General features: G+C 37.5%; 1 protein-coding gene across 1 annotated transcript; it reads right to left on the reverse strand.

Annotated features, from left to right (window-relative positions):
• Window positions 1-14089: 14089 nt before the first annotated feature.
• On the reverse strand, window positions 14090-18583 carry LOC110916917 (disease resistance protein RUN1). The gene is made up of 6 exons (XM_022161570.2): window positions 17881-18583; window positions 16628-17753; window positions 16202-16525; window positions 15226-16038; window positions 14539-15136; window positions 14090-14426 (listed from the first exon to the last, which is right to left on the reverse strand). Exons 1-6 carry the CDS (start codon window positions 18378-18380, stop codon window positions 14368-14370), a joined length of 3420 nt encoding a protein of 1139 aa, XP_022017262.1. The 5' UTR covers window positions 18381-18583; the 3' UTR covers window positions 14090-14367.
• Between the last annotated feature and the right edge of the window lie 1283 nt (window positions 18584-19866).

The raw sequence follows: 19866 nt of genomic DNA on the forward strand, positions 1-19866 counted from the left end.
TCTGCCTTTAAGGTACCGAAAGATTCGTTTAACAGCAGTAAGATGAGACGTTTTAGGATTAGCCTGATATCGCGTGCAATTGCAGACAGCAAACATGATGTCTGGACGACTTGCTGTCAGATACATCAACGAACCAATCATAGACCTATAAAGTCGTTTATCAACAGAGGAACCTTCTGCATCTTCAGTTAGCAACGGTCTTTCTGCCATTGGAGTTTCTGCCGGTTTAGCATCTGTGAACTTAATTTTTTTTAGCACATCATCCACTATTTCCCTTGATGAAACAGAATGCCCCGTGAATCTTGTTTAACTTGTAAACCCAAAAACAATGTCATTTCTCTGAGGGCACTCATCTCGAACTTCTTTTGCATAACTCTCTCAAACTCCTTGCAAAGCTCCTCACTTGTAGATCCGAAGATAATATCATCGACATAAATTTGAACCAAGATTTGATCCTTGCCCATCGTGCCACGTGTGTACCCATGAGCCAGAAGATGCTCAGTTAGAGTAGCGTACCAAGTTCGTGGTGCTTAGTGCAATCCATACAATGCCTTGTCAAGCTTGTAGGCATATTCTAGATGATCTGGATGAACAAAACCTGGTGGCTGCTCAACAAAAATTTCTTCCTTCACATCTCCATATAGAAACGCTGTCTTGACATCCATCTGAAACACAGTGAACCCCATATATGACGCGTAGGCTAAGAAGATCCGGATGGCTTCAAGTCGGGCAACCGGAGCATATACTTCATCATAATCCAGACCCTCTATTTTTTGAATCCTTGAACCACTAAACGTGCTTTATTTCGAACAATAACTACTTCAGAATCTTGCTTGTTTCTGAAAACCCAACGAGTTCCAAGCTTGCATTTTCCTTTTGGCAACTCCACAAGTTTCCATACTCCTAGCTTCTCGAACTGGTTTAGCTCTTCATGCATAGCATCAACCCAGCCTGGTTCCTGCAACGCTACATCAATAGTTTTATGTTAAATTTGAGAAATGTAGCTAGAATATAAGCACAAATTAATGATTCCTTATTGGCTTCTGGTTTGAACTCCTGCACTAACAGGACTGATCACATTCTCAATAGGATGATTTCTTTGAACACTTATTGGAATGGCAAATTCAGGTATCGTCTCGTCTAGAGATGTGTGTATGTGCTCGACTCCCCCTCATTAGGTGCTACTGGACTATACTGACGATCAATTCCCTTTTCAGAGCAGAATGTATCCAAAGTTACGTTCTTGAATTTTGTCCCATTGTCAGATCGAATAACCTTCACTTTTGTACTAGCTTGATTTTCTGCTAGAGTAACGAATTGCTTCACTAAGACTACAGTTTCGTTCTTGTGGCTGAGAAAATACACCCAGGTGTAACGTGAACAATCATCAACTATTACGAGACAATAAGCTTTCTTGCTAATACTCAACACATTCACTGGACCAAAAAGATCCATGTGAAGTAATTCGAGCACAGCTTTCGTTGAGGGTCCAGGTTTAGACTTATGAGGTTTTCGATGCGCCTTTCCTTTTGCACAAGCAACACATTTTTCCACCAACATGAAATCTTTGATTGGAAGATCACGGACTAGTTGACCATTAGCAAGTCGATTCAGATTCTTCATGTTCACATACCCAAGGCGACGATGCCACAGTAGACCATCATGTTCTGAAATCTTCGAGAATAGGCAAGTAACTTCTTCACACGGTTCCTTGTTCATATCAATAACATAAGCGTTTCCTCGTCTCTCTGCTGACATTAGGAACCAATCTTCAGGAATGACAATCCCTGGCTTAAGCACATAACATCCTTTCTTTGTAAAGTGAACTGAATTTCCTCGATCACAAATCTGAGAGATGCTCAACAGATTGTGTTTCAGTTCTGGAACATAGTTAACATTCTCGAAGCTTAAAACACCGTTTCTCACTGTTCCTTTCAATGTGATCCTTCCTGATTCTCCTCCAGAAAATGAGACATATCCACCATTAAATTCTTTTACATTTATCAGTTGGGATAAGTCTCCTGTCATGTGCCTGGAACAGCCACTATCCATGTACCAAAGTCGCATGGTAGTCCTCCACAGCTGTTCCTGCACGATTAGCGGGATTAGTTAGATCTAGGAACCCAGCCCATGGTGGTTCTGGGTTTTCCTTCTGCATCAATATATGTCACTCTTTGCCAAATTAGATTATCTTTGATCAGAAATCTTGAAGGATTTTTCATGAGAGATCCTTGACGAGATGTATTGGATTGTGCAGCACCAGTTTTGGGTTTCCAAAATGTGTTTGACCATTTAGAATTATAGTTACCAAAACCATTATGTTGATTTCTTTGAAAACTGTTCTTTTGATTTTGATTTCTACATTTGGCTGCATTCCAATCTTGATCAGAAGGTTTAGTTTTGCGATAGTTGTGCTTCATTGTCTTAGACCGTTCAGCCATCACTGACTCTGAACAATGATATCGGTTAGACTTGACCTTCTGATTTTGAACAAACTTCTTCTTAGACTGTGTGCTTGGGAGTTGAACACAGTTTCTGGCAATGTGTCCAGCAATTCCACAATTAAAACATGTTTGTCATTTCATTGTGTGAGTATTTTGAAAATTTTGATGCTTTATTGAAGAAGCTTTGCTTGGTTTTGAATGATTGGGCGTTTTGGTTTTCCTAATATGTTTTGCATGTGTCTGTTCTGAGCATTTTGGTGTCTGCTGATTAGAATTGATACATTCATGTGATGTTGATGAACAATTTGACACCCTTCTTTTACTGTGATCATCATTTGAAGCTGATGTTTTAAGTTCAAAAACATTTTCTGATGACTCTTTATTTATCTCAAAACCCTTTTCTTCTTTACTAAATTCAGTTTCAGTTTTAGAACACGTAGTAGTCTCATCAACATGCGTTTCATCAACACATCTAACATGTGAAACTAATTCAGGTTTATTTTCAACTACAGTTTCCAATGGGGTCCCACTAGATTCAACATTATGGACGCCCACTGAGACAGATTCAGAAGAAGAATCACGATACTCTTGATTTTCTTGTGAAGAAGTTTCGGTGGTTTCACTGAATGTGTCCTGAGGGACCTCACCTGTAACACTGTCATCAACCAAGGGGTTAGAAACATCACATTCACAATCATTAACTGAAGAAAATTCATCACCAGACTTATTGTTCAAAGTTTCCACACAAACACCATCAGTTTTGCCCAAAACCTCAGGCTCACTAGACGAAACATAAGCATAAAACGACGCAAACAAAGACCGACTAAAAGCAATATCAGATTCAGTTTGTTCAAAATAATTTTCAAAAATATTTGAATGAACAACTGGTTCACTCCCAAGAACATCTCCACACTTTACTTCAGATACTTTATCTGCACATGAAGACGAAGTGTTAGGATCAATTGAGCCTTTAGAAACAAAATTTGTTTGAATAGACCTCTGTTTCTCAATTGGTATGTCATTAAATGATGACTTATTGTTTTTGGGACCATAAGTCATTTTACTTTCGTTCATCATCTCCTCCTCAGTCATGGGTAAATAAGTATAATTGTCATTATAGGGAGGAGGAGTCTGATTATAACCCAAACCACACCCTTTCTTTTCTTTGAATGCGAGCTGTTGATCACACAAGTTTTTGACTAATTTGCTGCAAGAATCAAATTTCTTTATATTGAGTTCATTTATTTGATATCTTTCTCTGATATCTTCCAGTTCCTTAGTTAGAATGCATACTTTCTCCCGAGCTTCTAAAAAATGGGTTGTTTTTACACTAACATCATCTTTGAATTTGATGATGTCTTTTCGCTGAGCCTCAATTTTTTCTTTATAAAGTTTTTCGTTTTTCGATAACGTGAAATTTTATTTTTTATATCTTGATAGTCTTGAATTAGCTCAGCATTGTTTATTCTATAAGCTTCAACCCTTTCTCTACACTCAGGAGTACAGAAAACAGAAAGTACCTCTTCTTTGGTGAGACCTTTGACTGGAGCTGAAAGAATCTGGGTCATAAGAGCTAGGTTTTCAGCTGAAGTCTCCTCCTCTGGTACAGAAGCTTGATCATTTGAGATCATGAAAGCAATGTTGTTTGAATCAGCTTGATTTTCTGGAGCTGAGATGTTCAGTCGCTCAATTTCCGAATTCCAATCAAAGTTGATATCAGGCTAAACCACTAAGGCTTGAACTAATCCCAGGGGTTCAGGACTTCCACCAGCAGCAGCATCATCAGTTCTATTCGATGTGGTCACAAGAGCTCTCTCTCGATTAGGTGTAACAGGCTGGGTTGGAGTTTGTTCTTTATTAATCGGTGGCTTGGTGCAGTTTCGTGCATAGTGTCCTTCCTCATGACAGTTGTAACAGCGCAACTTAAAAGGTACTGTAGAAGCTCCAGTAAACGAATCAACCCATTTGTTTTTACCAGTTCTTTTCATAAACCTCCTTGCCCTGAAAGCAGCCATAGGCATCTGCCATGTGATGTCCATTTCTTCAGCATCATCAGGATGAATCTGATGTAAGTCATCTCCAGACCATTTAGGAGGATCATTTTTTCCTGCAACAAATGCATTCAAACAATTTATAACAGAGGCTGCGATATCCAGATTCTCTTTAGACTGTTGTGTAAAGAAAGCAATCATCTCATTTTTCACAGCGGAAGTAGGAGCAGCAGTAGACGTATTCGAAGATGCGGAAGCAGAACGTGATGGAGCAGCTTGTGTAGAAGACCCAGAGTAATACACATTTGCTGAAGTAGGGGCAGCTTTAGCAGATGCCGCGTTGCTAAACATTTGAAACCCTCCTTGAGACAAGAGAGTTGCGTTGTTATTGTTTGATGAAGCGGGAGCAACAGAGAATCCTGCAGCTAGCATGTTGTTCTTATAGTTGGTTTCTCTTTGTTTATCATCCAGCTCACAGGCTTTGATATAAGAAATCATCTCAGACAAACTACACCTAGCAAGATCTATGGTTTTCTTGATCATTGCAACGTGATGATCCTAACTTTTAGGTAGAGCATTTAGAAGCTGTCTATTAGTTGAAGCATTTGTCGTGTGCATTTCCTCCATATGCATTTGAGTAACCAACTTGACGAATCTCTGAATTTGATTATCAACAGTCTCTCCATATATATGGTTAAAATTGTTGAAATTTTGGCTCAGCAGATTTCTACGACTCTCTTTCATATCTTCATTACCTTCATACACATCTATTAACGCCTCCCATAATTCCTTTGCAGATTTGCAAGTGCGAAAACCAATATCAATGTCTGGTCCCAAAGCCATGGTTAAGTAAGAAAATGCCATATCATCTTCCTCAACATTTTAAAGTCTTCTTCAGTATACCGATCAACAGGCTTTTTGACTTTCACACCAGCTTTCGTAGCACTCTCCATCATGATTTCTCTTGGACCTCTCAAAATATTTCGCCAAATTTTTGCATCTTTGACCTTAACATATTTTTCAAAACGCCACTTCCATTCTGGGAAGTCATTTCCATCTAATAGCCTGGGAACACGAGTAGTGGTTCCAATGATTGAATCCAGTTCTTTATGTTTAGTCATAGCTTCCAGGTCAACGCTTTGGTTACTTGAAGTCATAGTTACTCGATTACTTAATTAATTTACTGATTAATTAATTATTCAAGTCCAAGAGTCCAAAAGTTCAAAATCTGAATGACGTTGTAAATGTCGTTGCGAGTCGAGACTGAGTTTGCAAGTGTATTAAATCCTGAGTCTAGACAGATGTTGCGAGTGAAATGAGTCCTGAGTCGAGACCGGTGCTGCGAGTCGAGATCAGGAACAATCAAAAATAGAAGCCAGTCGAGACAAACGGTTTCGAGTTAAAGATGACAACTCAAGACCACTGTGATTGCGAGTCGAGACAAGAACGAGATTTCCACTTGAGACGGAAGAATTTAGCACTCGAGACTGATGATCTTGAGTCGAGACTAAGCTGATTTCGAGTCGAAACCCTGCAAAACAGATTTATGAGATAAAAATAACTGTGATCCCTGATTTTCAGCGGCTTCCAAAAATTCAAAGATATAAGATCTTTGAAATTTTTTTATCCTCAACAAACTTCCGTTAATTCAGCAAACACCTTTGACAACGAATCACAAACCAAAATCAGCAACTTTAATCAAGATTTGTGAAGAACAGTTTGAATCCGAACACACTAATAAACTGAGATTCTGTAATACACACTAGCAAACAGGATCAGTAACAAGTAATGCCTTCTTGAATCCAAATGATATCAAAACCAAACCAAGAATTGGTTTCTTGGCTCTGATACCAATTGTAAATTCCGTGAGGATCTTTCAATGATATCAACAATAACTTGTGTAAGTGCGGAAACCAAACACAAGTGGATTCAAGAAAACTATAAAGTAATAGAAACAAATAAAATCAAACCAAAACACTAATCTTGCATTCACCTTTGATATGATGACAGATACAAGAGAAGCACAAACATCTCGAGTGGCCTATGATCTTCAACAAACTGATCAACCCTCTAAACACAATGAGGGTTTGCTTAAATACTAACTAAGATGGATCGAGACCATCCTAAGCCCACTCGAGATCACATAAGGCCCATAACATACATACGACCCAAAATAACTAGTTAAACATTACAAGACTAACCCAAAACTTTTGTATTTCTCTATGTATAAACCTCAAGGTTCCAACAGGAAATGTATAACGAATGCAAACATTCGAGTTTTGGGGCGTTACAAGTCTACCCCCCTTAAAGGAGGTTTCGTCCCCGAAACCTTTCTCATTCCTACTCTTACCTTTCTAATGTACTCATTAAAAGGGCACACTACAACATAATTCATTCGGGGTCTTTGCAAAAGTCTTTTTCATGAACAAATATAATCGTACGCATTGTCCCTATCTTCTTAATTTAGTAATTTACTTTCATAATCATACAAGGGTCTGGGTCTGATCCAGAGCTCTTATTAGTGTCTTTTACTTTATAATGCTAGCTCCTAGCACATTTCATCATTAGCGTTTCATTCATTGAATTTATTCCAAATGTATACAATTATTACTCGAACGGACCTAAGTCTACGGCTTGTTTCTAACTTCCTATTTAAGCATATTACATTCATACATTTACTATTCGAAATAAATTGATTTAGTTCATTCTACTCATACGTCATATATGACCTTTCATTTTGTTCACTATGAGCCATCCTAAACATTCTATTACTAATATTTCTTCTGATTACCTTTAAGCTCATACGAGGGGTCGATATATTATCATACGCATACTATAAACATTCAAAGACTTATTATTACAACTAAACCCACCCTTCTTAAACTTACTTATCCGTACTTGACACGAAGATTAAGCATCATTCCACGGTTACTATTGTTATTTATACCATGCGTATCTTTAAGTTGGCCTCAAATCATCTCTTTCATATCACTTTACTACTAGCTCCCTTCACGCACTACATTTCCTTACTAAGTAAGCATGATGTGTGGGTGCTTAACCAATACCCTAAACTTTTACTCAAAGGTCTTGAAACTCTCTTGCTAAAAACATAATTCCCTTCTTATGAAGCCATCAAAGCTAAACATTCAATATACCAATACTTACTCATAATTGTGAGCTAAACATTTTGCTAACCTTGATTTCATTGCGTAACCGAGGGTTTGTGACCCGAATCAGCCCGATTCCTCATGAGTTCATACAATATCCGGATTGGTCGCATCCATTCATTTGTTGAATTCCCGCCTATGCGCATCTTTTCAACAATGTCTTGTTCAAATGAACATGGCCAACAAACCCAGCATCAAAGTTAGCATTTCTTAACGATACTTGCCATCTCGTATATTCTATCGGAATTTCCACAGTTACGAGCATTCAGGTACAATACCACCCGACGATCCTTGTGAACATTCTTGAAAATTCACTCCACTTTTGCATTACGGTTTTGTATATATACATTCTATTCTGACACATCCATCTCTAGTTGAGTCATAAGCTCCTTACGATGGTCATCCCTTTCCACTTAGTGACATTACGTGCCCATTCATCAAGCTCACCTATGAGAATAAAAACTTAACACATCAAAACATTAACTACCGAGTTCAAATGGCGATCGCCATTTGACCCGTATGACCCATTTATCCTTTTGACCTTTCTTGCATACGACGCATTTGCATAAGTAAATTCATATATATATATATATATATATATATATATATATATATATATATATATATATTTATATATATATATATATAAGTTTAAAACATAACTTGGATCATATCTCTTAAAGAATATTTACTTGTTTTGTCCGTATTTACTTACGAATTCGGACCTTTCATTCCACTTTCCATTCCTTTCTATGTTTTGAATCCGTCTCGCGGATTCTAACATATCATTCATACTTTCTCATTCTTTCTATGTTTCGAATCCGTCTCGTGGATTCTAACATATCATTCACACTTTCTCTTTCGTGTTTGGTACTTTCAATTTCTTGAGAGTCTTACATTTTCCCTTCATCCTTACGTCCACCTACTCCCTAATTCTAACGGACATACCTGTAACAATTATCACGGTCTCACGAACGTCGTATGTTTCTTGTGTACTGGCCAGGTACACAATCCACATACTAGTTTCGTGTCTTCGTGTAATCGCCACCTTATGTCTGAAGGATTAGTTTTCAGTACGTGTAACATTTTCAAAACTTCATTACTTTTCCATTACTATCTTTCATCTAAAATTCTTCTTCTATTGACAGGTTTTACCAATACATGTACTTACATATATTGAATCTACGTACCTAGAACCAATTTATCTTACTATGTGTCTTGGTGTCAGTCCTTGACCGCTCTCGCGGATCATCATTCGCTTCTACCTTTAGATCTTGATCGAGTCTTGGATTGTACGGGTTCCATGTGATGAGAGCACACAGGTTTGAGTTCAAGTATTTGCCTCCTCATACTTGATTTCCCTCAAACCAGGGCTCTGATACCAACTTGTAAGACCCTAATACATATTTGACAAAAGTCGCAGCGGAAATTCGTGCCATAAAATTTCTTTCATTTCAAACATCTTGACTTATTTGACCGTTCATTTTAAAAATATCTATTTTTTACGAAACAAAAGCATAATCTCATGTTTGCTAAAGTACATACTCAATTAATCCCGTACAATCTATCTTGTGACTCGGTCTTCGATCTCTATTCCTCGTGATAATCGCCCGTGATTTGCACAACCTGCACTCACCTCATACAATCATAACATTAGCACATAATACATACACAAAATTTATTCCTGTACACTCCTCATTTCGTTATCTTTCTAACTTTAAGCATTTCATCTGCGTATCCGTATCCTGGTGAGGCTTCAATAATGTATCTACATTACTTTTCATCCTCAAGGCACACCATTAATAATGTATTACTCAACGTATCTAAATCATGCATACTTACATTCTTACATGCATACATCCATATCTACATACGTACATACCTTCCTATACTTCTACATATAAGCATACACTCATACGCACCTTCATGCATACATACCTACACATTTACATACGTACCTACATTTCTACATCTCTACATGCATATACTCCTACGTATCTTCATATATACATAAATACACATCTACATACATACATACACTCCTACATATACGTTCAACATCTTGCATATCTCTTACATACACATACAATAATTGCATGGGACATAAACTTAGATTTATAGCCCATAAACATCAAAGGCACGATCAAAATCATGATGGGGAGGCCCGCCGTAGTCCACGGTTAACATAACGAAGCCTGCGTTCCATAAATCGACTTAAATAACAAATTTCAGCTTTTTGGACATGGGGAGGGCGTCGGCGACGACGACGGCCCTTGGATTTATGTGTAGCCAAAAGCCTCCGTAGGCAGTCAAATAAGGCATCGACAAAAACTGACTTTCCATGAGGCGTCGGCGACGGCCTCTCAAGTCTCAAAAGTGGGTTTTCCTGCTATGCTGTTTTCGTCGTTTGTACGCACTAAAACTCGCATAACTTTCAACCCGTTTATCCGTTTAACCTCACGTTTCTTCCTACGTTATCGTAAATTGGTCCTCTACCCTATGGACTCAAAATCCCATATCCGGATTAAAGAAATTCTTAACTTATGCGCTTTCGGCTTATTATTCATTCACGAATTATTCGACCCGTTCATGATTTCATCAAACTAGTCATTTGTTTTAACCCAAAACTTACATGAACATTATAACTATAATACTTTTACATTAACCGGGATTTCGTACTTGGGATTTATGCACCCGATACCCGGTATGCGTTAAACTTATTCATTTCATTCATTGATAGGAAAACAAACTTTGTTAATACAATTTCAAATCGCGAAATTGTTTGTCCATTAACCATAACTCACAACCGAGTCTTTAGACTATTAATCCGCGTCTCCGATTCTTGGTTAGCGTACTTATGTACAATTCTACCCATACCCGATTATAGTACCATAATCATTACTTATACAACCCTTCCGGTATAGTAATAAAACCACATTTTGACCCGTTCGGCCTACTTAACGTAAATCATCAATTTCATACAACCCTTCTTTATTTGACTTCAATTATCATGATTAATTAACTAGAACATAACTTTACTTTAACAAACTAAGAAGTGATTCAGAAATCACTTACCTCGAGTGCCCGTTTCGTACGTGCTTCCTCCTATCCTTTCCGTTATCCTTCCATGCTTTCCCCCATCTTAACATGATCCTATGCTTTCATGTCATCATGGTTGCCACTTCATTAGTATAAACGCACATATTGATATAGCATGTACTTAATGATTTCTCTAACATGACACTTGTAACAAAGCCCTGTTACGCTATTTGTGCACAGTTGTCTTTCAGAAAGTCAACTGTCTATCTTATGAATTATCAATCTAATCCCATATATTCGCATCATTATAGTCGATTATACTACGAACATCAAATATATTCCCTACTCACATAGTAAAACACCCATACGACCACAAGATCATATATGCACACACCATAAATAATTCCTTCCATACTAGTCATCTCAAAATTCCACAACTAGAAACATCATTCAAGATTAACTAATTTAACACTATCCTTGAACCCGACATTATCCTTACTAGAAATCCACATACCATACAAAGACACTATTTTCACCCCTTGATCCCTACCACAAAATCAAGTAGACGCATAGGGTGTACCCTATCTTCAAGCATAGAGTACAAACTCCTAATGCATGCTTCTACCATATCATACTAACCATTTAAATTTCCACATAAACTCCATCTAAAACACACTTCACATATTAGTTAGCTAACAATTACATCATTATCACTTTCTAAACATATTTACTCACAACTTGCATATAATTCCACATATAATTGTCACTTAAGCATTTCATCAAACACTTGGTGTGCATACAACTTTCTAAGCATAATGTACAACCTTGTTACCCATTTCTTGCTTTCATTCATCAATTTCAACTAATTTCTAATAACTTTCCTTCTAAATCAGATTCATTTAACAATAATCTACAACATCAAACTTCATACATATCGAAACTATACTCTATCTAGCATATGTAACATCATCATCTTCATGACATTACTTCCATAAGTGGGTTTTTATTAAAACATCAAAATAATTAGAAATTCGAGCATGATTCATGTTTCATGAGATGATTCTACTTCATTATCATTCTAATTTCACATAAATTTTATGGATTGAACACGACCCATTTCATACAACTTCACCAAATTGGATTCTACAACTTACCTCATGTATAGCAAGTCTAAATGATCATGGATTTGAGTTCATGCATTAGATTTTAGTTGAATTTCCCTTTTGATTTGGTCAAATTGCATCAACTTGAACATTCTTCCTTCCTTCTCTCCTGTGGGTGTCGACACACACCACCAACACCCCCACATGATACTGAACTTTCTAATTTAACTAAACTTGACTCAATTTTTCCAAGTTTAGTCCCTCTAGTTTGTCACACCATCACAATTGTCACCAAATTCATTCTTTACTTGTTTTGACTAAGTATTTTAACTAGATTAAATAACCTAGTTTATTTAGTTCATGATATATGATATGGAAACATATAGCGAATGCAAACATTCGAGTTTTGGGGCGTTACAAACAATGTGGTATCAGAGCCACATCAGGGACATGTGCAGAAATCAGATCCACTTCTACAACCCTACCATGTCAACATTGTTTTGACGAACAAAATGAGAGGGAGAAAAGAAATCACCGGGTGAGATTATGTTATTACTGCCACAGGCCAGGACATTAAATATATGCTTGCAAATCAAAAGAAAATGACGAAGCAACAGAACTTATTAACCAAGCGGTTGATGCCGGAATCCAGACTCAAAGGAGGGATGCAGATGATCGGGATGAGATGATAGTGACTGGCACGGAAGGCGGCCAGTGGGGAGACATATGGTATGTCAGTAACTCATTCTTGCATCATTACCCCGGTAATATAAATGTTTTCAAAAGAATAAAACATTTGGTTGGTGTTGATACAAATTCGGGGGAAAACGATTTTCTTTTCATTCGGGGTATAGGGGCTGTTGAAATCAAATCAAACAACGAAAGATTAAGAATTCAAAGCGTTTTTTATACTCCGGAATTGGACAGAAATGTCTTGAGCATGAACCAATTAACCTTGCAAGGATTCACGGTTAATAAAACCGGAGATACATGCAAGATTTTTCCGATGTTTTCACCTCCGGTGGTAAACACTGTAAATGAATTCACCGGGTTGTCAAAAGAAGAAGAGTTGGGATTAGAAGAAAAGCAGAGGGTCATGAATTTGAATCTGAATGATGTGAACGAGAAATACAAAGAAGATTATTTGAATTCATATTTTGAAGATTTAGATGTTTCCTCACATGAAATGGATTGGAGTATTATGATAATAAGGGCCATGGAGTTCAATGATTTTAATGACTATAAGGCCCTATTAGAGATGATGGAAGACGGAAAGTTTGTGTTTCAATACAAACACGAATTAGAAAGGAAGTTTGAAGAGATGTTGCAGTGGTTTATCACTGTAAAATTGGGCATCTCAACTAAGCCCATTCCACCGCAGATGTCTGATAACAAGAAGGTCGACTTACTCAGCCTGTACATGATAGTGGAGAGAGATGGAGGATACCGAAGTGTAACAAATGATAATCTTTGGCCTGTGATCGCTAAAGATATGGGATATGAATACCAAGACGGAGAATACATGAGGTTAATTTACGCCATGTATCTAGATGTTTTGGTTTATTATTACAGGGTCAAAGATATTCAAGAAAAAGCACATGATAAAGAGATGATAAACGAATGGGAATCTTCGTCGGAAGGCCATCACAAACGAAATGTTAGTGCTGAAGCTGTGAAAGAGGTTGCTGCCATGGATCACTATGCCCTATTCGCAGGCAACGATTGGGAAGGGGCTTGGAAAATGCAAAAGAGACGAAGAAAGTTCGATTTTAGAGAAGCAAGGAAAGCTGTCAATGAAGCCAATAGAAGTGTGCTGATGTATGCCGCTAAATATAATTAAATTTTGGGGAAGGTGTTAGATGTGATATTTAAACTTAATTATCTTTATAATACTCATATGTATATGTAATTACTTATATGTAATGTTCGGTACATTAGATAAGTGTGGGCATTGAGCATAAGCGGGTAATTCAAAAACTGCCAATGACAGTTTTTCCCGCCAACATCAACCGCCATTTCCACACATATAAATATGTCCGGTCCGGCAAAGTATTCTGGCACCAAGACAGTTTGTTTTCTTCTCAATCTGTCCATTCACTTGTTCATTCATATTTCCGTTATTCAAATTCGTTCTTTCATTCCTGTGATCATAACAACCAACACAATCATGTCCACTGATACATCGATGCCTTGTTTGTCCGCTGCAAACATGAATGGAGTCCAACAATAATATCTTTAAATGGGGGTGATTCACAGTTTAGCCCTCCTTTTGACGGGTTTGGGCCGGTTTTTTACCACCCCCAGTTGGGTTGCGACACCTCAAGTATCTTTGTGATTCTTTTATATGAACATAAAATATTTTGTCTGTTAAATATAAATAAAGATTCCAAAGACAAACAAGCTAGGGAAAACTAAAGCCATAATACAAGCAGGTAAACAAGTCTCATTAAACCTCTTTGAAGATTAATCTGTTAAAGCCTTGTGATGTTAAGTTGCAATTTCCAAGCGTATATCCATAGGTTGTAACTCCTTTAATTCTGTGACCAACAACTTTGATGTACACAATTTTTGTAGTGTAATGTGTAGCTATGGTTAGACAAGGGTTTGAGTGTTGAAATCTACCTCACCAACTATTGCAGACGGACTTCTTTTCTGAGAAGGCTTTAAACATCAGTCTCTCTTCTGGTGAAAAGAAAGAAGAGATAAACCATATACATTAGTTAATTATTATTATTCAGTATTCACATATTACCTACCTGACTAATTAAAGTATATAAATAAAAACGACATCTACCTTTAAAATTGGCTTGTAAATCAGTGAAAGAAGGATAAAATCCGTATGGTCCACTGGAACGCCTCAAAAATTGGTTGTTATCTAGGATGTATTCTCCTGTTGTTTTTTGAAAAGCAGAGAGATCTCCACCAATTATGTGATTCCATGACTTGTAATATCCCAAAGCATCTTCTTCTTCCATACTACCATCATCATCATACACAACACCAATCCCACACTCCTTTGTAACTTGCGCATCACTATATCTATGTGATATAATGACAGTAATCTGGTCACCGGCTTTCATCTCATTCGGCCCAAACATCCAATGGCTTAACCAACTTAGACAACATTTTTCACCAATGCTGACTTCTTCAATAAAATGGTCATAAATCCAGGTGTGGTTTTTTGTAACATTACTAATTTTCATCATTGGCAAGTCACAAAAATCATTTTTTGGAAACGTCTCAAAAGTAAAGCATATATTCAATCCTCGGAGCTTCTTAGGAGATGATGGGATGGTAAATGATATTGATTGGCCCTTGCTTCTACAACTAATCCAATTTGGAATCTCATCCCCCCGATAAAATGTGCTGAATATTCCAAATTCGTAATACATCTGCCAAGTAAAAACAACATTAATTCATAACACACACACACACATATATATGTATTCCACACAACCAGAGCCAATGAATTAGAGAAAACCTGGGTTTGACAGTCAGTTGATCCTGATCCATAGATGTAAGTTCTCAAGCGTCTTTCGTTATTTTTTATAATAAAGTCCAAATTTGTCCAACCCAAACTATGTAAAATCTTTTCCTCAACACCTGACATAGCTTGGATTTGCACAATGCCATCAATCTCAAGGGAAGAATTGGACATTATATTCGAAGTTCCATTTAAGGTGAGTGGGGACATAACTGGATCAAATTTAATTTTCCTTAGTGACCTCTTATAATTACTAGAATTGATTGACAATTCTCTTAGCGTACATGGAGGATGCTCAATCGATATCACCTTATCACAGCGATCCATGCTAAGTTTCTGAAGCCTAGGAAGGCTTCTCACACAATTAGGCATTGAAACGATTGGGTTAGTATCCAAACATAATTCCTCTAACATGGATAGGCAACTGAAGTCCATGGGAAAGGATTCATTAGACAAATTATTGTTTGCAAGTGACAAAGTTCTCAATGAGCTCGGTAAAGAAAGCGCAATGAGCGTCAATTCCCTTGGTATTGTCTCGATTTTAGATTCATCCGAACTACAACCATCTAATAGTAGTGTTTTAACCTTCTTTAACTTGCCTAATGCTAAAGGAACCTTTTTGAGGTTGTAGCAGTAACTCATATCAATGTGGACAAGTTCAACGCATTTCTCAACTGACTCACACACCTCAATCAAACCTATGCACTTTCTAACTATTAACCTCTCAAGTGCTGGGAGTTCCGAAAAACCACCAACAGTATGAAGTTGTTCACAGAAACTCAGATCAAGGATCTTCAGCGATCCAACCAACTGTTGAAATAGAGATACGTTAAAAGAATTAACGGATTGAATTTACTACAGATGAAAGAATAATAAAGTTGCCATGTGATTTAAGTGTCATCATTTTTATATAATTGACAGGATTTTATTCAGGTTAAGCACTAATCTCAAATTCAAATATCTAAAATTTTACCGTTTGCCTCTTCGCATGTGATTTTGGGTTGCTACAAGACATGTCAAAAGATTCAATATTGCTATAAGATAAGTCAAGAGCAACCAGATTCTCCGTTGTTAAGTCTAAAGGTATAGACTTTAAAGGAGACCCTTGCATACACAACCATCTTAGTTCCTCTGGAAGATTCTTAAGAGTCCCTTTTAGTTCCACATAATTAAGTTGTAGTAGCATCAGATTATCCATCTGAGAGAATGACTTTGTTTTCAGCTCAAACGTTTCTCGCAACTTCTTTTTTTCAAGCATTCTCATGTCAAGGGCAAGGCCTAGGAGATTTCCCTTACCCTATAATGAAAGGAAATGCAAACATAGGCATAAATATTATATATAGACAATGAAAATACTTAGAACATGCATAACTACCAAAAAATACACATATCTTCTTACTTTTTTTTGTTTCAACACTTTGAATGACTCCTCGTGACACCATAATCGACTACGCTTCCATGGCTTCTCAGGTGATTCTTGACGTACCAACTCTCTTCCCATCTGTTGAACCAATTGATGCATCATCAACTTGTTATCCCATCCAATACCAAGGAGACATCTGTTAGTGAGATTCACAATCCCAGATCTTGTGTTTATATCACATGCTTTCAATATTGTTTCAGATACATCTTTATCTCTCCCCACAAAAAAACAGGCAATATGCTTAAACAACTCCTTATTATTTTCAGATGGCAAAGAATCAATACTCATCTCCAATGCCTTTTTTACTTTGGAATGAGGTTCTTTCTTTAGCTCTTTTATGTTGTCTTCCCAATGTGCTACATCATGTTTTTGCAGAGACCTACCCAAAACTTCGATAGCCAATGGATGTCCTTCACAGTATTTTACAAGCTCTTTTGAGACATCTTTATAACCTTCTTCGGGCATATGGCTATTGAATGCATGAATGCATAAAAGCTCTAGTGATTTCGTTTCCGACAAGCCATTAAGTGAGACCTTCTTATGCTTAGGTTGAACTTGTGAATTGAATAATGCACACCTTTCTGTTAAAGATGCATCATTGGTTGTAATTATGATTTTACTTCCTGGATGCAAACCTTTATTTCCAAGTAAAGCATCCAACTGGTCGAGACTACCAATATCATCAAGCACTATAAACACCATTTTACGGGCTAGTACATTTCCAATCATAGAGGTGTACTCAGAGACATCATTAGCTTGTAACATGGTTTTCTTTGATATGTCTTTGTGAAGTTTCTTTTGTAGATCAAGCAACCCATGAAAGCGATTACAACTTGCATTGATATCTTTAACAAAACAGCTTTTGTGGAATTTACGCGAGTATAACGTGAAAACATATTGTGCCAAAGATGTCTTCCCAATCCCGCCCATGCCTACAATTGTAAGAACGTCAACAGTATGACAGGATCCATCAGTCAACCATGAGCTAATGAACCTAATCTCAGAGTCCATCCCAATAAGGGCTGGCAGAGTATTGCTTAAAGGTACACCTAATCTACGGCGGATGTCGATGACAACTTCATCGATAAACTCCGTCTCTTTCCTGCAAATTTATGTTAATGGGAACATTGTAAAAACTAGCCAACGTGATCTAAAGGCACTGATCTAATTAAACCCAACATATCATAACTATAATCCTGGTCCTGGTTATACCCATGAATATGGTTTACCTGTTCGTGACATCTTTCCCTTTTAAATTAGCAACTTCTGTGAGAGCCATCTTCCATAACTCCATCTTCTGACCCCATTGACTTCTTTTGTCTGCATCTGTTTCTGCCAGCATCCTTTGTTCATGTTTTGCCATTGCATCCGCGAAGCTGCTTTGTTGCTTCCTGACATGGGTAGGCTCGACATGATAGAAGATGGGGATAACGATTTGTTTACGGATCTCCTTTTGCTCAAGGATTAATGCCAGTTCATCTAGGCACCAGGTGGAAGAAGCATAATTCTTGGACAAGACGATAATAGAAGCTCTAGATGACTTAATGGCACTTTCCAGTTCTGGTTTCAGTTGTTCTCCAGTTTCAATCTCTTCATCGTCAAAAAACGTGACGATGCCAGCCATCAAAAGGGCGTTGTAGAGGTGATCCGTGAAATTATTACGAGTGTCAACACCTCTAAAACTTAAAAATACCTCATAATCAGGTACGTATTCAGTGATAACAACCATTATGAATTACTGGAATTTGGAAGCTATGAGAGATTTGAGTGAAATGAAGATGGCAACCGATCCAATTTGTAAAGGTTTCTAGGTCAACACCTAGTTTTGATAACTATGGGACTCAAGTACTCAACGACAACATTTTGATCGATGTGGGACCTACTGGTTATGTACATGCATTGCTTGGTCAACGTGACTTTGGCTAGTGGACATATCTAATTCTCCGCAAGTTGTCCTTTCCAAAAAAAAAGATTCATTGCTTGATCAACGAACGTGACTTTGGCTAGTAGCCATACTAATTCTCCCAAGTGGTCCTTTAAAAAAAAATCTAATTCTGACCTACTGGTTATGTACATACATTGCTTGGGCTAGTGGACATATCTGAATTCTGAATTCTCCCCAAGTTGCATTATATTTTGTTATAATATAATCATAACTAGTGGGATTCTTCCGCGTTTCAAGACGGGTTTCGGTCATCATCGCTCCAGTTCATTACAGTATCGATACAATACCACTCGGCATAGCAATTGATACGTGTTTTACATCGATAATTTAGACCTCTTAACGGATCTATACACAACTAAATAAAGTTCATCTGACAATTTTGCCACCTTTTGATTTATATGGGTTAATTTTGCCAATGATGGCCAGCCCAGCTGGTCGGAGGTGGGAGGGTTTAACACGCTTGCGTGGATTCCTGCTCGGCCAGGTGTTCCGAGTTCGATCCACGGGGTATGCAAAACATGCGAAGCCTTCGGGCGAGGGGTTGAAAAACATGTATGCGGGGGGGATTCGAACCGGGGCTGTGTAGGTTGTAGGCAAACGACTTGCCCAGGTGATCTAAGCCGTCCAAAAAAAATTATCAACAAAAATAACTAGCATACTTTAAATTTTCACGGAAAAAGTTATAAACATTACAGAAAAGTGACTTGCGTTCAGCCTTTCACCAGCAAGCACTCGTGATCCAAAGTACCATAAGTAGCTTCATGACCCAGGGGCGGAACTAAAGGTATGTGAACCGTAGCACGGGCTACGGCTGAAGTTGGTATGCGTAGTCTATTTTTTATATATTTTTTGGGTTTTATACAAAAGATTCCCCTAAAATAATATAAGGATATCCCAAACAACCCAAACTTATAAAATAAGCGAGGCCGATTGAAACAATGACTCAATTGATTAGATAAGCCCAACTGATTAGATTAGCCTAAAAAACACAAAAATACGTATGACGACATTCTTTCTTATCGTTGCTTAGGTTCTGGAAGAAAACCAAACGTTGCTGGTCATCCTTTACGCACTGGTCTCCTGTTTTGCTGCTACCAGTAACACCGGTTCGATAAAAGAATCCACAACCCTGTTGTTTGTTGCTGCGATAACACTGGTTCCGGTCGTTCTGCCCCTGCTTAGGTATTTCTTTTTTAAAGTTAAAGACGACGATGTGATTAAATGATTTCAAGTTATGAAAAAAAATGTCAAATTTATTAGGCACTTATTT

The sequence above is a fragment of the Helianthus annuus genome, chromosome 16, assembly GCF_002127325.2.
Source record: "Helianthus annuus cultivar XRQ/B chromosome 16, HanXRQr2.0-SUNRISE, whole genome shotgun sequence".
Classification (NCBI taxonomy): domain Eukaryota; kingdom Viridiplantae; phylum Streptophyta; class Magnoliopsida; order Asterales; family Asteraceae; genus Helianthus; species Helianthus annuus.

What these genes read in the sequence shown, in the direction of transcription:
- LOC110916917 (XM_022161570.2), bottom strand. Translation starts at nt 18,380, where the DNA reads ATGGTTGTTATCACTGAATACGTACCTGATTATGAGGTATTTTTAAGT. An exon ending in CACATGCGAAGAGGCAAACG is followed by an intron (nt 16,039 to 16,201) that starts GTAAAATTTTAG and finishes CTATTTCAACAG; the next exon opens with TTGGTTGGATCGCTGAAGAT. An exon ending in CAACTGACTGTCAAACCCAG is followed by an intron (nt 15,137 to 15,225) that starts GTTTTCTCTAAT and finishes TTTACTTGGCAG; the next exon opens with ATGTATTACGAATTTGGAAT.